The sequence below is a fragment of the Hypomesus nipponensis genome, chromosome 15, assembly GCF_054491055.1.
Source record: "Hypomesus nipponensis isolate SF chromosome 15, ASM5449105v1, whole genome shotgun sequence".
Classification (NCBI taxonomy): Eukaryota; Metazoa; Chordata; class Actinopteri; order Osmeriformes; family Osmeridae; genus Hypomesus; species Hypomesus nipponensis.
In genome coordinates, this window is record NC_140375.1 from 15,857,959 (window position 1) to 15,881,855 (window position 23,897).

The following is a 23,897-nucleotide window of genomic DNA, read 5'->3' on the forward strand; positions in this document are numbered from 1 at the left end:
CATATTTTATGTTTGATGAATATAGGCTATCAAATATATCTCTGAATGGCATATTTGGTGTTAGGACTTGACTGAATGGGGATTGATTCATTATGTTTATTTTTGTGTCATGTACAAAAGTCCCCAAACCTCATGGGTTTACGAGACCAAAAAAGGTACCATTGCAGTGGTCAAATCAAATATTTATTTGTATAGCCCTTTTTACACGCAAGCATGTCACAGAGGGCTTCACATAGAACTGCCCCTCAACCAACCTAAACCCTCAAGGTTCAAACATGTCTTTAAATTACCTTACAGCTCAGTCTTAAACCAAATAATCTCTTTTTCCCCCCAAGATTCCAAACAAAATCTGCTACTAAAAAGGTTCCCTTCCTGAAGTGTCAAGCCATTTCCTCACAAATCCATGTTTTCTCAGTGGTACAAGAGAAATCATTCCAGTTACGTTTGGGACTGTAGCTAGAATCAATATAAGCACAGTCTTCCTCCCCCCACATGGGATCCCCTCCTCCATTGTCAGGCTGAGTGTGCCTCCAGTACCTGTGGGGTCCGAAGAGAAGCACACAGACAATGTTGTGACAGTTTGGTTGGTAAACCATGAGACAGATGCTGTCGCCTAACAGGCAGAACAGGAGCTACTGGTTAGGTGTTTTCTCACAGAGCATCCACACACTTCCATACAAGAGACATCATTCCAGTCAGGGTACGAGAGTTACACAGTGTAAGGAAAGAAGAGCAGTTGTTTCTTACGTTGTGGTGGGTACAGTCCCATCTACCCACTTCCAGGTACCCTCACTGTCTCTGTCACTCAGACCAATCCAAGGGGATGTTTTACCTAAGAAGGAAGAGATGACCTCCTGCAATGGAAGGTACAGATATTTACATTGATAGTTACAGTGAGTGGGCCCAAGAAAATGTATCCGCAAGGTAATGTTTTTCATAGTTTACTATCAGGTAGGGAAACAAGACCACACACACACCTGTTCATCAGGGGTTTCTAGGATCACCAGGTCAGCTCCTCTCCTCCTGCAGTCCTGCCTGCTGTCCTCCCAGGATTGTTTCTCATCAGACAGGAAGTAACAACTTCTATTAAACGTTCTCCACCCATCAGGACAAGATCGGTCTGTGAACAAGAGAGATGTCAAATGTCTCCTTCAAAGTGTGGGGTTATTGAAATAACTGACACATTTGCCTTCAAGGACAGCATTTAGCTTTTTGGGACTAATTCATAAGCCTCTCACTGTTTTTCACTGTCTTGTCCACTGGAATGATACTTAGACTACATGATCCGCACAGATCACTGTGATTTACCTGATGGTTTAGTACCTGTAGTTTCTCCTGGATCACTGAACTTCACATGTTTTTTAACATTGGCATATATGTTGTCTAACATCTCCATGATCTGCCCTGGTCTCAGTTTACCAAGTTCTTGATGCTGTATGGTGCTCTGTTGTCTCAGAGACATGCAATTTCACACAGGATGCTGAAAGTGTGAATTTGTTTCAGACAACTGTAGTAGTTTAATGCAAACTCTGTATCACATGATACAAGTCAGCCTACAACAGTATGTCTCATTTCAATATCTAACAAAATAACAGCCTAAGGGCTGGCCTAGTAGGCCTGCCAAAAGCCTCAGGGCGTAGTCTTATAAGAAGAAGTATGCTCTGTTCCAGCGCTGATACCCTCATAGGTCAAAGCGACATGGAGCAGCTGCGTTTGCAACATGTATTGTGAAATAGGCCTATCTGTGTATCAGGGTTCCAGGCCGATTGCCGATGAAATATTTGTATGACGTACATGTCTTGTATAAATATCTCTCCCTGCCATGTTAGTTTTTGGGGTTTGTCTCTGGAGATGAGACTGCCTAGTGAATGTATTTCAATCCAGGCAAAATAAAGTAAGACCTTTTTTATAATCGACTACGACATACAGAAATACTTCTTGTCCACATCAACTGACCTTGGACCATAGAAAGAGCACATTTGAGTCCACAACACAACCAACAAGAGAATACAGGGTGAGAAAAAGTAAGTTGAATAGTTTGTAAAGACGCTGCTTCCACTTCAAGACCACTTCCTCTTTAGCGGTCCAGATATATATATATATACTCATGCGGTTTATAGAAAGACACCCTGGTTTCGATTTCGAATCAGTTGGACCAAATGTTATTGTGTGAAGACAAAATATGTTTTTCTTCTTTATTATTTCATTTTTTATAATTGGGATGGAAACTCACAGTCATAGTGTGAGTGTGTTTGTAATCACTGATGATCATTCTTATTGGCCTCCTCTGTTTCTGTCTTACTCATTTGCTGCTTTGTGTGGTTGTCCCGCCCCCCGTGTGTGTAGGCTGTACGTGGATGGTCCATTTGGTAGTCCGTCAGAGGATGTGTTTAACTACGAGGTCAGTCGGTGTGTGGCGGGCGGGTGTGTAAGGAATTGATTGTTATTACTATTTATAAATACAATACTTTTCATACCCTCTCCCTTCCCCTTTTTCCCCTCTCCCACCTCCTCCTTCTTCCACTTCTACCTCACATTCTCCATCCCTCCCCTTCTCTCTCTCTATCCATCTCTCCCTCTCCTCCTTTTTCAGAGACAGCTGGAGGACGTTCAGACTGAGGAGGCTGTACTTTGTTTGGGTGTGCAGGGAGCTCCAGTCCTTCTACTGGTTTGCTGAGCAGCTGTGCACCCTGCACCGCAAGTTCAGCTCTGGGGGTCAAAGGTCAAGGGACTGGAGAGTGTAGAAGGACAGGAAATGTAGGGGAGGGGAGGACATGCAGGCCAGGGCTTGAATCGAACCCACCCCTGTGGTAAGGTGGTCCATACATGGTCCATGCTCTTCCCTGTTTACCCCAGAATGTGACAGGAAAACAGACCAGACTACCTCAACCTGCACCTCTTCTTCAGCCAGACCGACCGACTGAGTGCAGTGAGTCAGATGCAGTCACTTACTCATATTAACCAGGGCTCGAATTAAACGACATCCCGTCGTCCCCTGACGATGAAAAATATGTCTGGGACAGTTCAACACAGACTTTGGGAAGACTGCAGGATGATAGTAGCCTGGTCCTAACCAGACCCTCGTACATTTCATTTGTACAGAGGGTCTGGGATCTTTCCATTGACAAACGTTAACTTCCTTGAAGGCGGGTCCTCTGTTGAAGTTTAAAACTATTGGATCCGCCCAGAGCCACTCTGATTTGCCATAACCAATCGCAAGCGTTTGCCTTAGCCAACTCCTTCACTACTACTGTAACGGAGCTAGCTGTAGTAGCTGGAAAATCAAACTTTTCCCAAACCCTTTGGGGAGGAGGGCCACAACATCATTGCCACCAACAAAACTAAGCAAGGAATATTCTTGCTCCGGCTTTAACCTATGGATATTCGGCAGCGTTGCCACAACCGCAGAATAGTTTCGCTCGCATCTTTCTCCGCCGCCATTACTGAACTACTCAAACTAGTGCACGACATTAACGTCACCGTTCTCAGCCACTACCTCTGTTCGCTGATTGGACCTACAAAAATGTTGTTTCTGGAAACCGACTTCAGAGCCGAGCTCCCAGACCTGGTACAGAAGCAAAATCCTAATTGAGTGGAAGTACGTAGGAGGGCAGAGCCAGGCTAGGATGATAGACCATAACAATATAGATTGCATACACCAGTGGTTCAATACGTTTAAACACAAGGTGGGTGAAACATATAATCACATTTATCCCTAGCTTGAAATTCCATAAACTATGAACAGTGTATTCATGTGTTATGCGCTGCTCCACGTTACGCAGTCACGCTTTGTCAAACAGTGGTCGTCCATCACGAGTAAACCAACTATCTACCAGCAAACATTAATTCCAACCCACTAGCAAACTTAGTTTTTGGACTTTGGTATTTTTAAAACCCTGCATATGCCCATGACCACTGCCGACAAGCCAGTAAACACAAATACCAACATTTTCGAAAATATTAATTCAACCTTTCAAAACGTTTTTTTTTTTTTTTTTTTTTACGGTTTTCAAACCTTGAGAAACTTTTGGGGGATTTTTTTTTCTCAAAAATAAAATAAAAAAAGTTTCCCTAAAACTTTGTTTTCCCAAAACTTTATTTACACACAGTGATAGGAGAGGAGGAGAGGACAGAGAAACCTAAGACAGAGCAGAGTAAAGCAGAGCACAATAGTTTAGTAGAGTAGTAGAGTCCTCATCAAGTGCTCATTAATGATGCAAACATACTTTTTTGAAAAGGAAAAAAATATTTTCAACCTTCAGAAACTTTTTTTACTACTGCCACACCAAGAATTGTGTTAGCCCCACCATGAAACAAGCAATAAAATTGTGTATTTTATTGTGCATGTATTCACAATGATTTGAGCACCACGACTGTGTGGAATACTTAAATAGTGTTGCAAATAATTAAAGATGACTAAAACTTGTTTATCGTGATATAGCCTATCATTACCGTCTGTGCTACAAAATTATACAGTGATTACGTAAATTTTAGGACATATGCCTACTGCCCTGTGTTTAACACATCTCTGTTCCAGTCTTCATCTTCCAGTGAGGGAAGTGTGCATGAAGTGCACATGACATTGTGTCCTTGGGCAAGGCATGTCACCCTACTTGCCTCAGGGAGAATGTCCCTGTACTTACTGTAAGTCGCTCTGGATAAGAGCGTCTGCTAAATGACTAAATGTAAATGAGGTAGAGAGAAGGGTGTAAACTGCCCTGTTAGCATGCTATCATCTGGTAAATGAAAATAGAACAATAAACCTAAATAATAGCCTATGATTAAAGGAAGGGTAGGCAAGTTTTGCAAAGCTAGCTATTTTTAGTTTGTGTTTGACACGATTCAAACCAAAATATCCCACCTACCCTCTTCAAAGCCACTCCCACACAACTACAGTGTGAGCATTGAGTAGAGGGGCAGAGTGCGCTCAGGTAGGGAGGTAGACAGACAGGTAGCCCGTCCAATAACTAATCAGGGTACCCCTTGATGATTTGTCATGTTTATTACAGTATTGCGATGCCCACAGATGTCGGTATAATTGTATATAACCGTCAAACCTTTAGTTATATTAACAGATATATAGGACTCATCATTTAGTCATCTTACATTTAGCAGACATTTACATTTTAGTCATTTAGCAAACACTCTTATCCAGAGCGACTTACAGTAAGTACAGGGACATTCTTCCCGTGGCAAGTAGGGTGGAGTGCCTTGCCCAAGGACACAACGTCAATTTGCACTATGGGGAATCGATCAGGCAACCTTCTGATTACTAGCCCGACTCCCTCACCGCCCAGCCATCTGACTCCAATATCAAATATTTTTTCAACCTTTCGAAACTTATTTACTACAGCCACACCCAGAATTGTGTTAGCCTCAGCATGAAACAAGCAAGAAAATTGTGTATTTTATTGTGTATGTATTCACATTAAAATCCAGACAATGATTTGAGCCCCACAACTGTATGACTTAGTGTTGCAAATAACCTAGACCCATGTCAGAATGACAAAACACAAAAATGTACATTTTGGGACAGGTCAGGTTCAGTTTGGGACGGTTAATTTTGTACTTTGGGACAGTAAGGAAAAAGGTTAGTTGCAAGCCCTGCATATAAGTCACTTCGGATAAAAGCGTCTGCTAAATGAATAAATGTAAATATACCCACTTACTCACTCACCATCCATCTACAGGACATCTATCCATCCATCTGATTGTTCAAGTATTTATCTGACCAGCAGGGGGCATGCTTTACAAGGGAGAGAAGACTGAACAAAAGTTCACTGAAACCCAGAATCCATGAAAAGAAATGCCATCTCGTTCTCTCTCCCTGGCAATGAGGTAGGAGAGAAGGTGTAAACTGCCCTGTTATCAGGCTATCATCTGGTAAATAAGACAATAAACCCTTTTGTTTCAGAACCATCCAGTCTCTTGACCCTTTACTTGCAAATGTAAATACAGAGAAGTGCGTCCGTATTCTTCATCAATGGATAAAGATCGGTGTGCATTGGACGACTGATTATTACATTCAAAACTAATTTATTTGTATTAACCATTTTTCTAGTAATGTCACAGAGGGCTTCACACATGTAGAACTGCCCCTGAACCAACTCTCAAGGAAGACAAGAACATTTTTGGGAGAGAAAAAAATGTAGACACCATGGGAGGAGCAGTTCAGTGCTCCCCTCCTCCGAAGACAGTTGGTTCAGGCAGGAGGACTCAGTATGTATTTACTTGATACTTTATTCACACGGTACAATACATCATTGTAACATTTGATTTGGCTTTATGGTTCTGCTTGCATCGGCTCCCTGCCGCACCCAACGGAGTGGGCCTCCGAGCAGAGAGCAGCGACGCATTCCCCCCACAACAGGAAACACAGAGCGAAGGGTGGAGGCCGGGGAGGCGGAGGCAGCAGATTAAACAGAGCACCTTGTGTCGCACTAGCAAGCAGAGTGCAGCGATATCCTGATTAAATACCCGCCCAGCTAAGGTGTGCCCCTATTGCGTGATGACGCACTGCCAGTGACACGCTGCTAATGAGGCGCTATGTCTCGCGTCCCCCTGCATGAACCAGCTCCGCTTGTTTAAAGAGATGTTCAGAACACAGGCTGTTATATCCCTCGCCCTGTTTGCATGTGTTCTGTCTTGTGTGTTTTTCTAGTGTTACGGCTTTTCCCCCTAGACAATGTTCGTAACACAGGCCAAACAGTCTTACATCAATAAAAGTTAGAACAAAATGTAAGAAACTTTGGGAGTAGCAGTCTAACAGCAGAGGATTTGGGATTTTTGTTGTTTTAGGCCGGTAGTTCTTCCAGCTGTGGGTCATACAGGAGTTCTCTCAGGTGGTGACTGCTGGGACAGCTTGGCCCCAGACATCACTGCTTTGGGGGTTTTCTACTGTGGACAAGCAGGTGACTCTTCAGATGGCCATTTGTTTCACCTAAATAGTCACAGCGGTCACAGCTGTAGGGCTTCTCTCCAGTGGATCTTGAGGTGCTTTTCCAAAGTGGAAGTCTGTCTAAAGGTTTTACCACAGAGGTCACAGCTGTAGGGCTTCTCTCCAGTGTGGATCCTGCTGTGAACTGTGACACTACTAGCATGGCTAAAGGTTTTACCACAGAGATCACAGCTGTAGGGCTTCTCTCCAGTGTGGATCCTGTGGTGCTTTTCCAAAGTGGAAGCCTGCCTAAAGGTTTTACCACAGAGGTCACAACTGTAGGGCTTCTCTCCAGTGTGGATCCTGAAGTGAACTGTGAATTGGCTAGCCTGGCGAAAAGTTTTACCACAGAGGTCACAGCTGTAGGGCTTCTCTCCAGTGTGTATCCTGCTGTGAACTGTGAAACTGCTAGCATGGCTAAAGGTTTTACCACAGAGGTCACATCTGTAGGGTTTCTCTCCAGTGTGCATTCTCATGTGATCCTTGAGGTTACTGGATGAGGAAAGGCTCTTCCCACATATATCACAGTGATGTGTCTTCATAACTCAGCTCTCTCTTTGTTCTCTGTCTGGTCTCTCTGGATCTAGTCTCTGGAAGCTTGTTTTTATCTGGTTGATCCTCTGTCTGGTAACTGCTGTTTCTGGTTGAGTCTCTATCTGCAGTCTCTCTGGTTGTGTCTCTGTAGTCTCTCTGGTTGAACATCTGTAGTCTTTCTGGAGCCTTAAGGTGTCTTCTCTGTCTAGTCTCTGCCCATGATCAAGTATGATTGGCCAGTAGGAGATCTGGAAGAAACAGTTCCAAGTTAATGAGAACTCAGCTTTCACATATGTAGGAAGAAAAAAATGATTAAATGTAACTCTTTAGTCTGTCATAATGTCCACTTTGCATATGTAATGTTGATCATTTGGTGAGAGGTGTATGTTTCTCAGGTTTGGTTTTACTGGAGAAAAACAACATTGTGACAAAAATGTAATCTCTGGCATACAACTCCTCATAGTAATTAGAGTTTCTTTCAAATAATAATAGCCAATATGATTAAAGGAAGGGTAGGCATTTTTAGTTTCTGCGCAAGGAGGCGCAGAAAAGTAAAGGGAGAAAAAGATAAAAACATTTAGCAACAGATTTAGCTGCTTCCACGTCAGCATAGCTGTGTAGAGAAAGGAGGAGAGGTGGCTGGCTCAGAGAAGCAGAAACAACATGCTGAGGAGAGCGAGTGAGAGTGACCATGACAGGGCCATGGGAACGAGTGAGGAAAAGATGGAAGAAAGAGTAGTTGACGACGTGGTGGCAAATTAACAGGGACTCTCAGGAAGGGAGGCTGTGTGTGTGCTATGAGCGCCTTAAGTCGTAACTTCAAAAATCCAGTAACATGAATAATACTGAATGAAGTACTGAAGTGGAAGATTATGGGCATATACCACGCTCACACAACTGATTTGTTATAGGCTAGTAGTAGAAGAAATAAAATAAATGACCCATCTAGCTAAATTGGAAGACACAGTATTACTAGGTTATCCTATTTTAACCATTGTGGCCACCATGCACAGGTAACATGGTATCAGAAGGTTGTTCAGAGGGCCATGCAGCTTGAGTATGGACATTGTTTACTCTATGGCCTCCAAATCGTAAATGAAAAGTGAGTGAGTACACTGCTTCTCTTGTTTTCAACTTATATTGGCTCCACTGCAGCAATACAGAACACACAGCACACTATCTTGATGCTGCCCACGAGGGCGGTCAAATTAAAGTTCACAAAAATGGAGTAAGTACCTTGAGACTCACAACACTGTCTGCATCTAAATAACATAAAATTATATTACATACACTTTTCACAACGTACTAACAAATCCCATTAATAAAGACAAGCACTGAATCTAGCAAACAACACAATGGAAGTACAGCTAGCCGAGCTAGCACCGAAATGAGTTAAAAACCAGGCACAGGCACAGTCTCAAATCCTGGATACAACGTCAAAGGCAACGCATATAATGCTAGTACTTACCTTGATAGTTGTTAGAACTGCAACAGAGCTTTGATCTTTAAACACATTAGGTCTCACAATAAATGTTAAAACGTAAGGAAACGCCAGCTTACGTATCACAACTAGCATAAATAGATTTAGAGCTCACAACCGTGGATACAAACAAATGACTGTAAAGTCAAGAATACAACACTCGAGATGCAGTTGTATATTTGAAGCACCAGATGGCACCAGCACGGTAAAAAGGCTACAATGATAGGCATGCATGCATCATTTTCATAAATGTTCGTATTAAATCGTACACTTGAACTGTTAGACCATTTCGAAGAGAAGGGGCTTTTCTAGTTCTATAGATGTTGGCGTGATTATTTAAGGCAAATCATCCTTTATCAAGAAGATTTCAAACAGCAATTTTTACAATAATCTTCTCCGTCCGTAAAACTTTCAACCACTTTATTACAAGATAGATGGAAACGTACAGCATATGAAACACACAATTATGAGGGTAATGTAGAACAGCAGATAGATCGTTTTGTTTAAAAGTTATGACCATTCTATAGGCTAAGTGGAACCCCCCCTAGACCCTTTTTAGGGGTGATCAAGCATCTCACCACCCCTGAAAATGATAAAAAAAAGAATGTATATTGTTTTTTATCATTTGATGCTGGTAGTTCATAAAGAAAGGGACATCCTTAATTTTAAAATTATTTTAGTATTTTTCATAATAATACATATTAATTGTTATCCAGTGAAATTAGGGATTTATATTAGCAAGGGGGTTTAGCTCTTTTGCAAGGCACTGTATTCATTTCACATTCTCATTGGGTGCTGAGTAGATCTGAGAGGAGGTCTGATAAAGGTTTTAGAATCGCCCCTGACTCCTACAAACAAATGCTTCGTAATTAAACAGTTTACACTTTTAATTGACCACACATTTAAAGAAAGTTAATTCATGCGAAACCTGCCTTAGCCTACTCCATCCAAACCCGGTCGAGTGCGGCAGATTATGGCCGGTGCGGATTGCATTCTATTGAAAGACGTTGATTACAAATATTATTGAAAAAACCCTAATATATCTTGATATATAGCCTACCATTACCGTCCGCGCTACAACATTATAACGTGATGACGTAAATCTTAGGACATAGGCCTACCGCCCAGCCCTGTGTTTAACACATCTGTTCCAGTCTTCATCTTCCAGTGAGGTAGAGAGAAGGGTGTAAACTGCCCGGTTATCAGGCTATCATCTGGTAAATAGGACAATAAACCCCTTTGTTTGAGAACCATCCAGTCTTTTGACCCTTTACTTGCAAATGTAAATACAGAGAAGTGCGTCTGAATTCTTCATCAATGGATAAAGATCGGTGTGCATTGGACGACTGATTATAAAATTCAAATATAATTTATTTGTAACACTTTTAACAAGAAATGTCACAGAGGGCTTCACATATGCCCATAGAACCTCCCTTCAACCAAACCTAAACCCTCAAGGAAGACAAGGAAAATTTTGGAAAAAATTGAAGAAACCTTGGGTTCAGGGCTCCCCTCCTCCAAAGACAGTTGGTTAAAGAGAAGTGCAGAACACAGGCTGTTACGTCCCTTGCTCTGTTTGCATGTGTGTTCTGTCTTGTTTGTGTAGTGTTACAGCCTTCCCCCCTAGACCAAGTTTGTAACACAGGCTAAACAGTCTTACCTCAATAAAAGTTAGAACAAAATGGAAGAAAACTTGGCAGTAGCAGTCTAACAGCAGAGTATTTGGGATTTTGTTGTAGTCCAGTAGTTATTCCAGCAGGTGGTGACTGCTGGGAAAGCTTGGCCCCAGACATCACTGCTTTGGGGGTTTTCCATGGTGGACACGCAGGTGACTCTTCAGATGGTCCTTTGTTTTACCCAAATAGTCACAGAGGTCACAGTTGTAGGGTTTCTCTCCAGTGTGTATCCTGCTGTGAACTGTGACACTACTAGCATGGCTAAAGGTTTTACCACAGAGGTCACAGCTGTAGGGCTTCTCTCCAGTGTGAGTCCTGAGGTGATTTTCCAAAGTGGAAGCATGCTTAAAGGTTTTACCACAGAGGTCACAGCTGTAGGGCCTCTCTCCAGTGTGGATCCTGCTGTGAACTGTGACACTACTAGCATGGCTAAAGGTTTTACCACAGAGATCACAGCTGTAGGGCTTCTCTCCAGTGTGGATCCTGAGGTGCGCTTCCAAAGTGGAAGCCTGCCTAAAGGTTTTACCACAGAGGTCACAGCTGTAGGGCTTCTCTCCAGTGTGGATCCTGAGGTGCGCTTCCAAAGTGGAAGCCTGCCTAAAGGTTTTACCACAAAGGTCACAGCTGTAGGGCTTCTCTCCAGTATGGATCCTGCTGTGAACTGTTAAACTGCTAGTATGGGTAAAGGTTTTATCACAGAGGTCACAGCTGTAGGGTTTCTCTCCAGTGTGCATCCTCATGTGATCCTTGAGGCTACTGGATGAGAAAAGGCTCTTCCCACATGTATCACAGTGATGTGTCTTCATAACTCAGCTCTCTCTTTGTTCTCTGTCTGGTCTCTCTGGATCCTGGATCTAGTCTCTGGAAGTTTGTTTTTATCTGGTTGATCCTCTGTCTGGTTGAGTCTATCTGTAGTCTGTCTGGTTGAGACTCTATCTGTGGTCTCTCTGGTTGAGTCTCTGTGGTCTCTCTGGAGCCTTAAAGTGTCTCTTCTGTCTAGTCTCTGCCCATGATCAAGTATGATTGGCCAGTAGGAGATCTGGAAGAAACAGTTCCAAGTTAATGAGAACTCAGCTTTCACATGTAGGAACTCTTTTGTCTGTCATAATGGGATACTTTGCATATGTAATGTGGATCATTTGGTGAGAGGTGTGTGTTTCTCAGGTTTCTTTTTACTGGAGAAACACAACAATGTGACAAAAATGTAATCTCTGGCAACTCCTCACAGGGTTTTCTTCAAAATAAAAATAGCCTATATGATTAAAGGAAGGGTAGGCAAATTTTTGCAACGCTAGTTATTGTTAGTTTTTGTTTGACACAATGCAAACCAAAATATCCCACCCCCACCTCCCACCAATGTAAATATCCCACCTCCTTCCTTCAAAGCCACTCCCACACAACTACAGTGACGTGCATTGAGTAGAGGGGCAGAGTGCGCTCAGGTAGGGAGGTAGACAGACAGGTAGCCCGTCCAATAACTAATCAGGGTACCCCTTGATGATTTGTTATGTTTGTTACAGTATTGCGATGCCCACAGATGTCGGAATCATGTTATATAACCGTCAAACCTTTAGTTATATTGGTTGCTATCAAGACATGAAGTTACTTTCGGCAAATATGACAAATAGTGCTTCTCAACAACATGGCCCACCCTGCCTTTAATTACTACACAACAATCATTACATGTAAATTAACAATAAAATAACTTTGGATTTAATATATTCTAATCAACAGTGTAGACCATTACATCAATTCATACATCAAAGTAATAACAAATACCGAGCTAGCTAACCTAGACCCATGTCAGAATGCCAAAACACAAAAATGTACCTTTTGGGACAGGTCAGGTTCAGTTTGGGACGGTTAATTTTGTACTTTGGGACGGCACTGGGACAGTGAGGAAAAAATTTAGTTGCAAGCCCTGCATATAACCACTCACCACTCACCATCCATCCATCCATCCATCTAGAGGACATCTATCCATCCATCTGATTGTTCAAGTATTTATCTGACCAGCAGGGGGCAGGCTTTACAAGGGAGAGAATACTGAAGAAAAGTTCACTGAAACCCAGAATCAATGAAGGGAAATGCCATCTTGTTCTCTCTCCCTCTCTTCCACTTGCTCTTTCTCTATCTCCCTCTCTCTCTCTCTCTCTCTCTCGTTTTATTTGTCTGTGCATGAATATGTTTCTTTGGCAGGGCTGAAAGAATTATGAAATTAGAGTGAACACACAGAGCCTGCCTGCTCTCCAGGCTGGTTGAAACATCTAAGGAAGGTTGTGCGCTACACTTGCGTGTGTAAGGGAAGTTGTGTGGCTGAATGTGTGTGTGTGTGTTTGAGTAGTTGTGTGTTTGTGTGTGTTTTTATGGTGGGCGTGTGTGGGTGGTTGTGTGTGTACGTGTGCATAAGTGCATGCATGTGTGTTTGAGTGGTTGTGTGGATGGGTGTGTGAGCGTGTGTGTGTGGATCTATTCATCCTGTCTGGCCTTGAAACTGCAGCAATATTGAAAACGTTTCTTTCACAATGCAACAATTCAAGGGACAAGCAGTGAGTAGGGGCAGGTTGGATGTTTCAGTTGGTTGGTTTCTGGTCTTATACATCTTGTCATAATGCCCTTTGTCTCTACATCCTGTGTGTATCTGTGTGTGTGTGTGTGTGTTTGTGTGTGTTTATCTGTGTGTGTGTGTGTGTGTGTTTATAGTAAGCGAGTAGGGGTTTTCTGCTGTGGACCTAAAGGTCTCTCCAAGATGCTCCACACACTGTGTAACTCTGACCGCTACTCCGGAACCACGTTCGAGTTCAACAAGGAGTCCTTCATCTGAGCTGCAACTCGACCCAGACCCACCAGAGCACAGAGCGTCAACCCAGCCCTGCCCCCAGCCTCCATCCCAGAGCCCTGACCCAGCCCTGCCCCCAGCCTCGATCCCAGAGCACTGACCCAGCCCTGCCCCCAGCCTCCATCCCAGAGCACTGACCCAGCCCTGCCCCCAGCCTCCAGCCACCAGCCTCCAGCCACCAGCCTCCAGCCCAGAGCACTACCAGATTCTATCATTGCCTCACTGGTCTCCTCACTGGTCTCCCCTCACTTGTCTCCCATCCTCCTTCTCTGGGTTGTCAAACCTCTCTCTGTATGTGGGACACACTCTGGAGGATGGGAGAGAGAGGATGGGAGAGAGGATGGGAGAGAGAGGATGGGAGAGAGAGGATGGGAGATAGAGGATGGGAGAGAGAGGATGGGAGAGAGGATGGGAGAGAGAGGATGGGAGATAGAGGATGGGAGAGAGGATGGGAGATAGAGGATGGGAGAGAGGATGGGAGATAGAGGATGGGAGAGAGGATGGGAGAGAGAGGATGGGAGAGAGGATGGGAGAGAGAGGATGGGAGAGAGGATGGGAGAGAGGATGGGAGAGAGAGGATGGGAGAGAGGATTGGAGAGAGAGGATGGGAGAGAGGATGGGAGAGAGAGGATGGGAGAGAGAGGATGGGAGAGAGGATGGGAGATAGAGGATGGGAGAGAGAGGATGGGAGAGAGGATGGGAGAGAGAGGATGGGAGAGAGGATGGGAGAGAGAGGATGGGAGAGAGAGGATGGGAGAGAGGATGGGAGAGAGAGGATGGGAGAGAGGATGGGAGAGAGAGGATGGGAGAGAGGATGGGAGAGAGAGGATGGGAGAGAGAGGATGGGAGAGAGGATGGGAGAGAGAGGATGGGAGAGAGGATGGGAGAGAGAGGATGGGAGAGAGGATGGGAGAGAGGATGGGAGAGAGGATGGGAGAGAGAGGATGGGAGAGAGGATGGGAGAGAGGATGGGAGAGAGAGGATGGGAGAGAGAGGATGGGAGAGAGAGGATGGGAGAGAGAGGATGGGAGAGAGGATGGGAGAGAGAGGATGGGAGAGAGGATGGGAGAGAGAGGATGGGATAGAGAGGATGGGAGAGAGGATGGGAGAGAGAGGATGGGAGAGAGGATGGGAGAGAGAGGATGGGAGATAGAGGATGGGAGAGAGGATGGGAGAGAGAGGATGGGTGATTGCTGGTGATTGGATCAGGAGTGTGTACTCCAGACAGCACTCCACATGAGCGCACCTGAACACGGAGATGAGGACGTGACATCAACGGGCCGAATGAACCTCCGGCCCGGCCAGCACATTCCTCCGGTTGCCATGGTGATTCCCCCTCCGTAGAGGCGGGGCTTTTTGAAGGGCTGACGTATTCTGCAACATTACAACATCTTTTTTTTCCACGATTAACAAATATTCCACATTCCTGTGTAATATTTCAGGTTTCTGTAAAAAAAAAAAAGATTTTTATCTGTCGACAAAATATTGTGCCAGTATTTTTGTGGATTGTAGAGAGAAACCCAACTTCCACTTTTTTGGAATGTCATTTATTTTTAAAGGTAAAACATATTTGTGGGTTATAGAATACCCACAAGCCTTCTCAAACAGTTTTATACATTCAACCAAATCATACCAACCAACCATATCAACTAGTATTTTAAATTTATATTTAAATATGGAATTTTTATTGAGTTTTTGTATAATTGTTTTTAGTTGTTTTTTTTTAGATTAACAAGCAACCGTTATTTAAAAAGACGTGTAGGTTCCCACTCAGACAAATCACACAAACACACATAATGGTTATTAATTATGTTTTTTTTTTTTATTCCACATATACAAACTCAACATCTTATCATTTAATGACATCGTTACTTTGTTCATTCATTCCTTGTTGGCATAGTAACACCGTCATAGCTATCATACCTGCAGCACAGTGACTGTAAAGGTTGGGGTGCAGTTAAAGGAGGGGGATGAGGACAGGAGAAAGGTGGGGGTCTGAGAGTGTGTGTGTTTGTAGATGTGGACTGGGAACAAAGCTACAGGAGGAGAGCAGGGTGGAAGATGGAGGGGTGTGGGGGGGGGGAGTCAGGATATAATGTGTGTTTCTCACCCTATTCTCCCCAGTTCAGAAAACAGGCATCTTTGACTGGATTGTCTATGTTCAGTGTGTGCGTGCGTGTGTGTGCGTGCATGCGTTTGTGTGTGTGTTACAGCGTGGTCTGATAGGACGCCGATCCCTCCTCCGAGCTGCTGTGTAGAAGCGGCTGTCTCTCCCCAAACACCGAACCCCTCTTCCTGCTCAGTCTCCGCCTCCTCAACACCACGACAACCGCCGTTGCTATGATTCCGGCGATGAGGGCCCCGAGGATTCCGGCGCCCAGGAGCCACTGCCAGATCTGCTGGGCCTGCTGAAGGTATGGGGTCAGGAACTCCTGGACAAACCTCTGGCCTGACGGCACACACAGGGCGAGCACACTGACAGGTCAGATGAATGACGGAACACTCACGCAGTGTTCCATGGTTGCCAACAAACGACCACCACAACACATCTTTCTCTCTGCTATGGTGCACTGCTGTTTGACTGACTGCAGAAGAGTACTTAGCGATGCCTTCGGGTCACATGACCCGATAAACCGTCATCGTGTTTAACCAAGTTTCTTCAATACAAAAACAAATAAAAAGCATTTTTCTTTTAACGTTCGCGATGTGGGGGGTCTGAGACAGCCCAGCGGTAAAAAAAAAAAGCTTCACTTTGTTTTTGTATGCGGTAAAGTTGTCGCAAATACGACGGTGGGTCACAATGACTGATGGGTCAGAACGACCCGAATATAACACCACAAATAATGTAGCCGTGTGTGTGTGTGTGCCAGGATGACTGACCTGGGTCGAGCAGGTAGGCGTACTCGTATCCGAGGGCCTTGTTAGACAGGAAGTAGTCACCGTTGCGGTACAGAGGCAGGAAGGGCACCATGTAGTATCCGTCGTTGTGGCCAATAGGAGCGTTTGTCTGGGGGTAGTGGGTACGAGGGGGCTGGTGTGTCCTCAGCCAACGCTCAAAGATACTGAGGGAGGAGAGGGGAGGATAGAGTCAGGGTTGTGACCCTTTGTTGGCCACAAGAGGCCCTCGCTGTGTTCTTGTTTTTGGTTCTGTTAATCTGTTCTCATTATGACATATTGTTTTCACCTGTGCCTTGATGTTCTGTGCTTTTTAAGTGGCTTGGATTTTTAGTTCTGTGCTTAGTTTTTCTCTGACCTGCCACAGAGTGAGAGTCATGCCTTTTTGATCTACTTTTGTATGTTATTTTCTGCTTCCAATAAAAGGAGGAAACACACATCTTTTGGAGTCTGCTTTTGGGTCCACGTTTGCATTCCTGACAGATAGAGGGAGTGCGTGGGGAGGGTTGGATAGAGGGAGTGCGTGGAGAAGGTCGGATAGAGGGAGTGCGTGGGGAGGGTTGGATAGAGGGAGTGCGTAGGGAGGGTTGGATAGAGGGAGTGCGTGGAGAAGGTCGGATAGAGAAAGTGTGTGGGGAGGGTTGGATAGAGGGAGTGCGTGGGGAGGGTTGGATAGAGGGAGTGCGTGGGGAGGGTTGGATAGAGGGAGTGCGTGGGGAGGGTTGGATAGAGGGAGTGCGTGGGGAGGGTTGGATAGAGGGAGTGCGTGGGGAGGGTTGGATAGAGGGAGTGCGTGGGGAGGGTTGGATAGAGGGAGTGCGTGGGGAGGGTTGGATAGAGGGAGTGCGTGGGGAGGGTTGGATAGAGGGAGTGCGTGGGGAGGGTTGGATAGAGGGAGTGCGTGGGGAGGGTTGGATAGAAAACATAGGTCATCCATCTTTTTTTCGTGCCGTTTGTCATCCGTTAGCCGGCGGCACTCGGCGCAGCGCATCAAAAGGATTACAGAACGACAGTTGTTCTTCACAGTGCTGTCTACAGCTCCAGACGGATGGGCGGAGCCAAGGGCCTACAGTGTGTGTGACACAGCCTACAGTGTGTGTGACACAGCCTACAGTGTGTGACACAGCCTACAGTGTGTGACACAGCCTACAGTGTGTGACACAGCCTACAGTGTGTGACACAGCCTACAGTGTGTGACACAGCCAGACTCGTGACACAGACTTCTGTCCCACTGTTGCGGCTCTCCGATGCGTTCCATTAGAAACGTTCCAAGTGACAGGAGACATGTTAATGTATGTGAGTGGCTCTATATTATCTCTTCCCCTGGGAGCCAATGACATTCACTCCATGATGGACAGACTTAATGGAGAGATAGAACGAGGAGATGGCTTTGGCATTTACGCTGGAGCCTCTCACAGTGTGTATGAGAAACTCTAACGAGGGATGTTCCCTCTCTCTTGCTGTCTGCTCTCACTCTTTTTAAATCGGTCCGTCTCTCTCTGTCTGTCCTCTCTTAATCTCTCCTCTCTCTGTCTACCCTCTGTCTCTCGTGCGATCGCTCTCTCCCGCTCTTACAAGTCATTTTCACTTCCTAATCATGTGCTTTGTCAGAGTGTCGACGACTCAGGGCTTTAGAAGTGCTGTGGAGGGGGGCTCAGCTAATTAGAGTAACTGTCTGGAAATGATGATGAGCCCAATCTCGCTTCAGCTAATGTTAGTCAACATGACTGATGAAATTCAGTCTATTTATCGCACTACAATGAAGTGGGCGGTTTGTGTGTGTCTGTGTATGTGTGTGCGTGTGTATTTTTGTGTGTGTGTGTGTGTGTGCGTGGTGTGCTACTGTTACCTGTCTATAAAGGCGTGGTGCAGCAGGAAGATGGGGTCGTTGGCGGAGCCCTGGACAGAGGACATGGATCCGTTCATGAAGACGTGCAGAGCGTTGTGCATGGTGCTCTGCCCTGTCACCGCCATGCCCGTCTCGGGGCTGGCAAACCCTGCAGGGGCACGGAAAGAACAGGCTCATGGAGTGTGTGTGTGTGTGTACCCGTGTGTGTGTGCATCCGTGTGTCGATGTGTGTGTGCTCCCGTGTGTACCCGTGTGTGTGTATGTGTGTACCCGTGTGTGTGCGTGTATATACCCGTGTGTGTGAATGTGTGTACCTGTGTGTGTGTGTACCCGTGTGTGTGTGCATCCGTGTGTCGGTGTGTGTGTGCTCCCATGTGTACCCGTCTGTGTGTGTGTGTATGTGTATACCTGTGTGTGTGTACCCGTGTATGTGTGTGTGTACCCGTGTGAGTGTGTTTTCCTACCCTCCAGGGCGTTTCTGAAACTCATGTCGGCGCTGCGGTCCATGGTTCCTGTCTCGTACTCGGGGAGTCCTATCACAGTGTCAACGTCCCTGGAGGTGGGCAGTCTGTTCACGCGGGACGGGTCGTGGTTGCCAGGGTTACGCAACAGTGGCCCCTCCCCTGTTGTGTTACACAACACCTCCCTATTATTATAGTCTTCCGGCTGGGTGCAGATCACCTACACACGCACACATGCACACACACATATTTTCTCAATTGCCAAATCCAAATGACTGATATTTGAAAGTCTAATTCTAAAGTCCAAAGTGTGATTCACATGATTTGATTGATGAAATACATATAGATTGATTGTAATGTTTCCATTTTGAAACTTTAGCAAACAGTGATCAGAGCAAAATGAAAATAATCAAACATAAAACAACACAAGCACATTCATTTGTCTGGTTCACCGGGCATACCCACAGACTCAAATCAAACACACACACACACACACATGCCTACCTTCCAGGAGGAGAAGACAGAAGCAGGGCTGATCAAGTTGGGGTTGAGGGGGCTCCGCCCCCCCATCAGGGCGTCGGTGCACACATCGCAGGCCTGTGCGTCCCGCCAGTCCCAGTAAGGGATGGTGAAGTTAAAGTCGCCCGTCATCTTCCTGATCTCGTTCTCCCAGTGCAGCAGGAACACCCGGTGCCAGGGTGCGAAGGCGGCGGACTCGTGGGCAAAGTCGATATCCTGCCACACGTTCCCGGGCCCGCCCAGCAGCGCGTCGCGGGACACGTAGTAGTGCATCCACACAAACAGGTCGTAGACGTTCACCTCGGAGAACATGGGCGTCTCTCCGTTGGGGCCCATCTGCGCCCGCGTTCCCGTGGCAATGACGTAATCCCGGCTCACCGTGTTCTTGGCGAGGTTGAGGTAGGAGATGAAGCGCTGCTGCTCCGCTGTCGACATCGCCATGACGCTCCGTCTCACGGACGGCGCCTGCGCCGCCGAGCAGCCCGGGCCGGTGAAGCCGAAGCGACACTCCCCGCAGCTGACGCCGCCGTAGGTCCCCGCGCAGCGGCAAGTGCGGTTGTAGAAGGCCAGGGGCCAGCGCTCGCGGTCGTCCACGCCGCTGTGGGGGTACTGGGGCCCGTGGGGCTCGTCGGAGACCACCACGTCCGCGCAGAAGCCTCGGCCGGAGCTGGCCCCGCACACGGAGCCGTCGCCCTCCCACACCGGGCAGCACTGCTTGGTACGCAGGCTCTCTGAGGTGGCGCAGAGCCGGGGGAACTGGCACGTGACTGGCCGGACGAGCGCACACATCACTGACACACACACCAACGCACACAGGCTCCTCATCACTGACCACCTATACGGGGCTAGTACGCCACACAGCTGCAGTTAGTAGGTTAACTATCCAAGGCAACTTCCCAACACAGACACTACCAGAGCGGCTAGCTTGTCACCACAGCAAGAAGAGCACAGACGGATGAGTTGTCCACGCTGAGAACAGACTGAAGACACCAGCGGTGCTGTGCTGTTCGTCATGCAGGAGGTCTCACAGTGAACGCCTCCTGTCATCCACCGTCTGGCTTACCTCTCCTTCTCTACAGCCTCGCTCTTCTTCCCCTGCTACAGCCTCTGAGAGGTTCAGGGGGCCAGTCCAAGAAGGTTTAACGTTAAACTCTTTCTTTCATTCCTCAACTCTCCACCCACACTCTCTCTCTCACACACACGCACGCACACACACACACACACACACACACAGTCACATGCTCAGGATAATATTCTTGAATCCAGTCTCATTCTGTCTTGAGACCAGCTGACCCTTACCCTCTCCCTCAAGGAAATGTTTGGTGTGTGTGTGTGTGTGTCACCCCCTCCTCCTGGTCTGGTCTGGAATGTGTGTATGATCTAGCGTGTGAGACAGACAGACCAACAGAGAGACAGAGTTTACACTTGTGGAACTAATCAGATTCCTTAGCAAGGTTTGCTGTGATAACAAATTTGCTATACTCTCTTCTGTCAACCCTCTGACTGAGAGAAACGTTTAGGCCTATGGACACCTGTCCCTGTGGACTCATTAAGCTAATAGGGCGGCCATTAGACTCATTTAAATTATACTCAAACAAATTCAATTTTCAAGTTCGTCTGGCTAGATCACAAAACGAATGATTGATCAGTTTGTTCGTGTTTGTAATCAAGTCATTGATTTGAGTCCATCTCACCATAGGCGGAAATCCCGAGGGCACAGGGGGGAGACGACCCCCTCATCCTGGAAAAAATATGATTTGTCCCCCCCAATAAATCACTGTAAACATAAGGACATTTCAATAATGTTAATAATATAAGCTACATTTAACATTTGTAGGCTGTGTGTTACAGCAGTCATTTTGGTGTCCCCCTCAGGAATTGCTCTTGAGAAAATGTCACATAATTGTCCCCCCCAGAATTGACAGCAGATTTTCGCCACTGCATCTCACCGATAATTACGTTTTTAGGTTATTGCATGATTAGACTTGGTTGTTGAGGAGGAGGTTGGTCATGGGTCATGTTGCACTTTTGAGTATAATGACTGTCTATCTACCGACCCCCAGAGCCACCCCAATCTAAGCGTACGTGACCAAGTCTCTGCACGCCAATAGCAATAAACGTTTTTGAGGGATGTGTTTGAGTGTGTGACGAGTTTCATCATGTGCCGGTTATGTTCTACTCTGAGGGTCTTCGGGCTTCTCGCGCAAAACTCGAGATCATAAGCCGGTCACATGCTACGGTTGCAGGGCACGAGTTGGAGTAATCCTGGTAGAGGAACGCACTGGAGCGCGTAGGAATGGTGATCACAGGATAACTATGCCCGCAATCTCTCTCTCTTTGGGAGAGAGAGAGAGACGCAACATGCGCGTGTTTGCGCAAGACTTGTAGCCTATATTGGCTATGCTGTAACCGACCTCAGTATTGTTTGGAAAAACGAATTCTTATGAATAAGTAGCTACATGATATAGGCGGGCCATGGTATAGACACACTGAGAGATCTATACCTTCCTCTAACATTGATCAATTGGATTTTAGATTATATTTGATATATTGTGAAACAGAATGACCAAGATTATTGTCTGCATTACAGGATAAGCAAAGACAACCGGAGATGAAAAACTCGGGAAGGAGACCTACTAAGGTGAATGTTGCTATCTTCCCGCTTCAGTGTTAGAAAGGGCCTGCCCGGAGTTAATAGCAAAATTGTCCTTATTGACAAATTGTCGTGCCACGGTGTCTCGTATGAACTATTGGACTTGTTGATGTCCTTGAACAAGATATCAGACAGCAACGGGGTACTGTTGGCACATCTGGATGCTTGAAAGACAAAGCCCACAAACTTAAAGCTAAACACTCTGCTCCAACAAAGACCATTCCGCTTTCTGTTGAGGTTCCCTAGTTTGCAAACATCTATAAGGCCTACAATAAGCGTTGACGGGATAACATGACTGACATCCAGTCCAGAAACAACAAGAAGTAGGTGTCACTCTTGTAGACAGACATGTGTTTTGCATAGCAATGTTTTGCATAGCAAAACAGCATGCAGTTAGATTAACCATATGCCGCACAAACATTTGTTACAAAAATTTCTTTGAAATTGTGTATTTTGGCAGTCTAACTGTGATCAATGGAGCTAATTACCCGACTGTCTCTTTCTTTTAGCATCCAAGCTGTGAACAGCATTCCATTCACACCTCCGAGGACGTGAGTTGCGTTATGAAGGTATGGCCTTTGTTTTTTAGGTTGTTTTTTCAAATGCTTTATTTAATAATCCACCCCATTATTGTCATCGCTTTGGCAAATTAGATTCAGATTTCGAAGACAATGAATAACTGCCACATGATTAGGGGTAAATACATTCCTCAAACCCATCATGGAACTACCGTCACATTTATTTTGAAAAATGCTTTTGTGGCGGTGCAGTTATGTTACCTTCAATAACAATATACATTTTACAATAAACAAAAAACACAATATGCATGTACAATAGATTGCAATACTACACAAAAAATGTTCGAAACAAATAATGAATGTTCACCATGTGCAACATGGAATCATTGAGCTGAAAAGTATTGTGATTGATGAGAGCCTCTAGTGATCTACACAGGAAGATGTTGGTTGTAAATAATGTTCTTAGAGAACTGCCCACTAACAATGGCTCCTCTGCTCCAGGGTTCAGTTTCCCTGTATCCTGTGCAGTATACAGTGTTTGTCCCTCTATCCAGTGGTGAAGGACACAAGTCCATGAAAGAAGCCCCACAATGGTATCAAGATGTTCATCCATGCTATTCCACTTCCCCAGGACTGAGGAGTGCTGAGGAGAACCGAAGGCTCCATCATCTCCCTCTCCTACCTCCTCTGCTCAGCATGCTGGTTGCATGCCTGCCTCCTTTCCTCAGTATGCTGGTTGCATGGCTGCCTCCTCTGCTCAGCATGCTGGTTGCAAAGCTGCCTCCTCTGCTCAGCATGCTGGTTGCAAAGCTGCCTCCTCTGCTCAGCATGCTGGTTGCAAAGTTGCCTCCTCTGCTCAGCATGCTGGTTGCATGCCTGCCTCCTCTGCTCAGCATGCTGGTTGCATGGCTGCCTCCTCTGCTCAGCACGCTGGTTGCAAAGCTGCCTCCTCTGCTCAGCATTCTGGTTGCAAAGCTGCCTCCTCTGCTCAGCATGCGGGTTGCATGGCTGCCTCCTCTGCTCAGCATGCTGGTTGCAAAGCTGCCTCCTCTGCTCAGCATGCTGGTTGCAAAGCTGCCTCCTCTGCTCAGCATGCTGGTTGCATGCCTGCCTCCTTTCCTCAGTATGCTGGTTGCATGGCTGCCTCCTTTGCTCAGCACGCTGGTTGCAAAGCTGCCTCCTCTGCTCAGCATGCTGGTTGCTTGGCTGCCTCCTCTGCTCAGCATGCTGGTTGCATGGCTGCCTCCTCTACTCAGCATCCTGGTTGCATGCCTGCCTCCTTTCCTCAGCATGCTGGGTGCATGGCTGCCTCCTCTGCTCGGCATGCTGGTTGCATGGCTGCCTCCTCTGCTCAGCATGCTGGTTGCATGGCTGCCTCCTCTGCTCAGCATGCTGGTTGCATGGCTGCCTCCTCTGCTCAGCATGCTGGTTGCATGGCTGCCTCCTCTGCTCAGCATGCTGGTTGCATGGCTGCCTCCTCTGCTCAGCATGCTGGTTGCATGGCTGCCTCCTCTGCCCAACACCAGAAAACAGTGG

At 46.2% G+C, this 23,897-nt stretch overlaps 3 protein-coding genes and 2 long non-coding RNA genes across 6 annotated transcripts; 2 read left to right on the forward strand and 3 right to left on the reverse strand.

Moving 5' to 3' along the window:
* Nucleotides 1–229: 229 nt before the first annotated feature.
* LOC146257779 (CD209 antigen-like protein A) lies at nucleotides 230–1,462 on the reverse strand. Its single transcript, XM_084674804.1, has 4 exons — nucleotides 1,389–1,462; nucleotides 978–1,149; nucleotides 748–854; nucleotides 230–537 (listed from the first exon to the last, which is right to left on the reverse strand). Exons 1-4 carry the CDS (start codon nucleotides 1,460–1,462, stop codon nucleotides 381–383), a joined length of 510 nt encoding a protein of 169 aa, XP_084530930.1. The 3' UTR covers nucleotides 230–380.
* Nucleotides 1,463–1,849: 387 nt separating this feature from the next.
* LOC146257780 (uncharacterized) lies at nucleotides 1,850–4,426 on the forward strand. Its single transcript, XR_014729974.1, has 3 exons — nucleotides 1,850–2,024; nucleotides 2,347–2,401; nucleotides 2,594–4,426. It is a non-coding gene; the product is annotated as an uncharacterized LOC146257780 (long non-coding RNA).
* Nucleotides 4,427–5,853: 1,427 nt separating this feature from the next.
* Nucleotides 5,854–11,433, reverse strand: LOC146257781 (uncharacterized). The gene is made up of 2 exons (XM_084674805.1): nucleotides 10,885–11,433; nucleotides 5,854–7,266 (listed from the first exon to the last, which is right to left on the reverse strand). The coding sequence occupies exons 1-2, from the start codon at nucleotides 11,431–11,433 to the stop codon at nucleotides 6,958–6,960; spliced, it is 858 nt and encodes a 285-aa protein (XP_084530931.1). The 3' UTR covers nucleotides 5,854–6,957.
* A 3,722-nt stretch (nucleotides 11,434–15,155) lies between these two features.
* Nucleotides 15,156–20,222, reverse strand: tyr (tyrosinase). 2 transcript variants are annotated; one of them, XM_084675186.1, is made up of 5 exons: nucleotides 19,176–20,222; nucleotides 18,675–18,891; nucleotides 18,211–18,358; nucleotides 16,347–16,528; nucleotides 15,156–15,915 (listed from the first exon to the last, which is right to left on the reverse strand). In XM_084675186.1, the coding sequence occupies exons 1-5, from the start codon at nucleotides 20,013–20,015 to the stop codon at nucleotides 15,674–15,676; spliced, it is 1,629 nt and encodes a 542-aa protein (XP_084531312.1). In that variant the 5' UTR covers nucleotides 20,016–20,222; the 3' UTR covers nucleotides 15,156–15,673. The 2 variants fall into 2 exon arrangements, with proteins under 2 accessions (XP_084531312.1, XP_084531313.1); XM_084675187.1 differs by having other exon boundaries at nucleotides 15,156–15,908; nucleotides 16,343–16,528.
* On the forward strand, nucleotides 15,766–22,413 carry LOC146257783 (uncharacterized). The gene is made up of 3 exons (XR_014730003.1): nucleotides 15,766–15,880; nucleotides 21,781–21,831; nucleotides 22,353–22,413. It is a non-coding gene; the product is annotated as an uncharacterized LOC146257783 (long non-coding RNA).
* The last annotated feature ends 1,484 nt before the right edge of the window (nucleotides 22,414–23,897 follow it).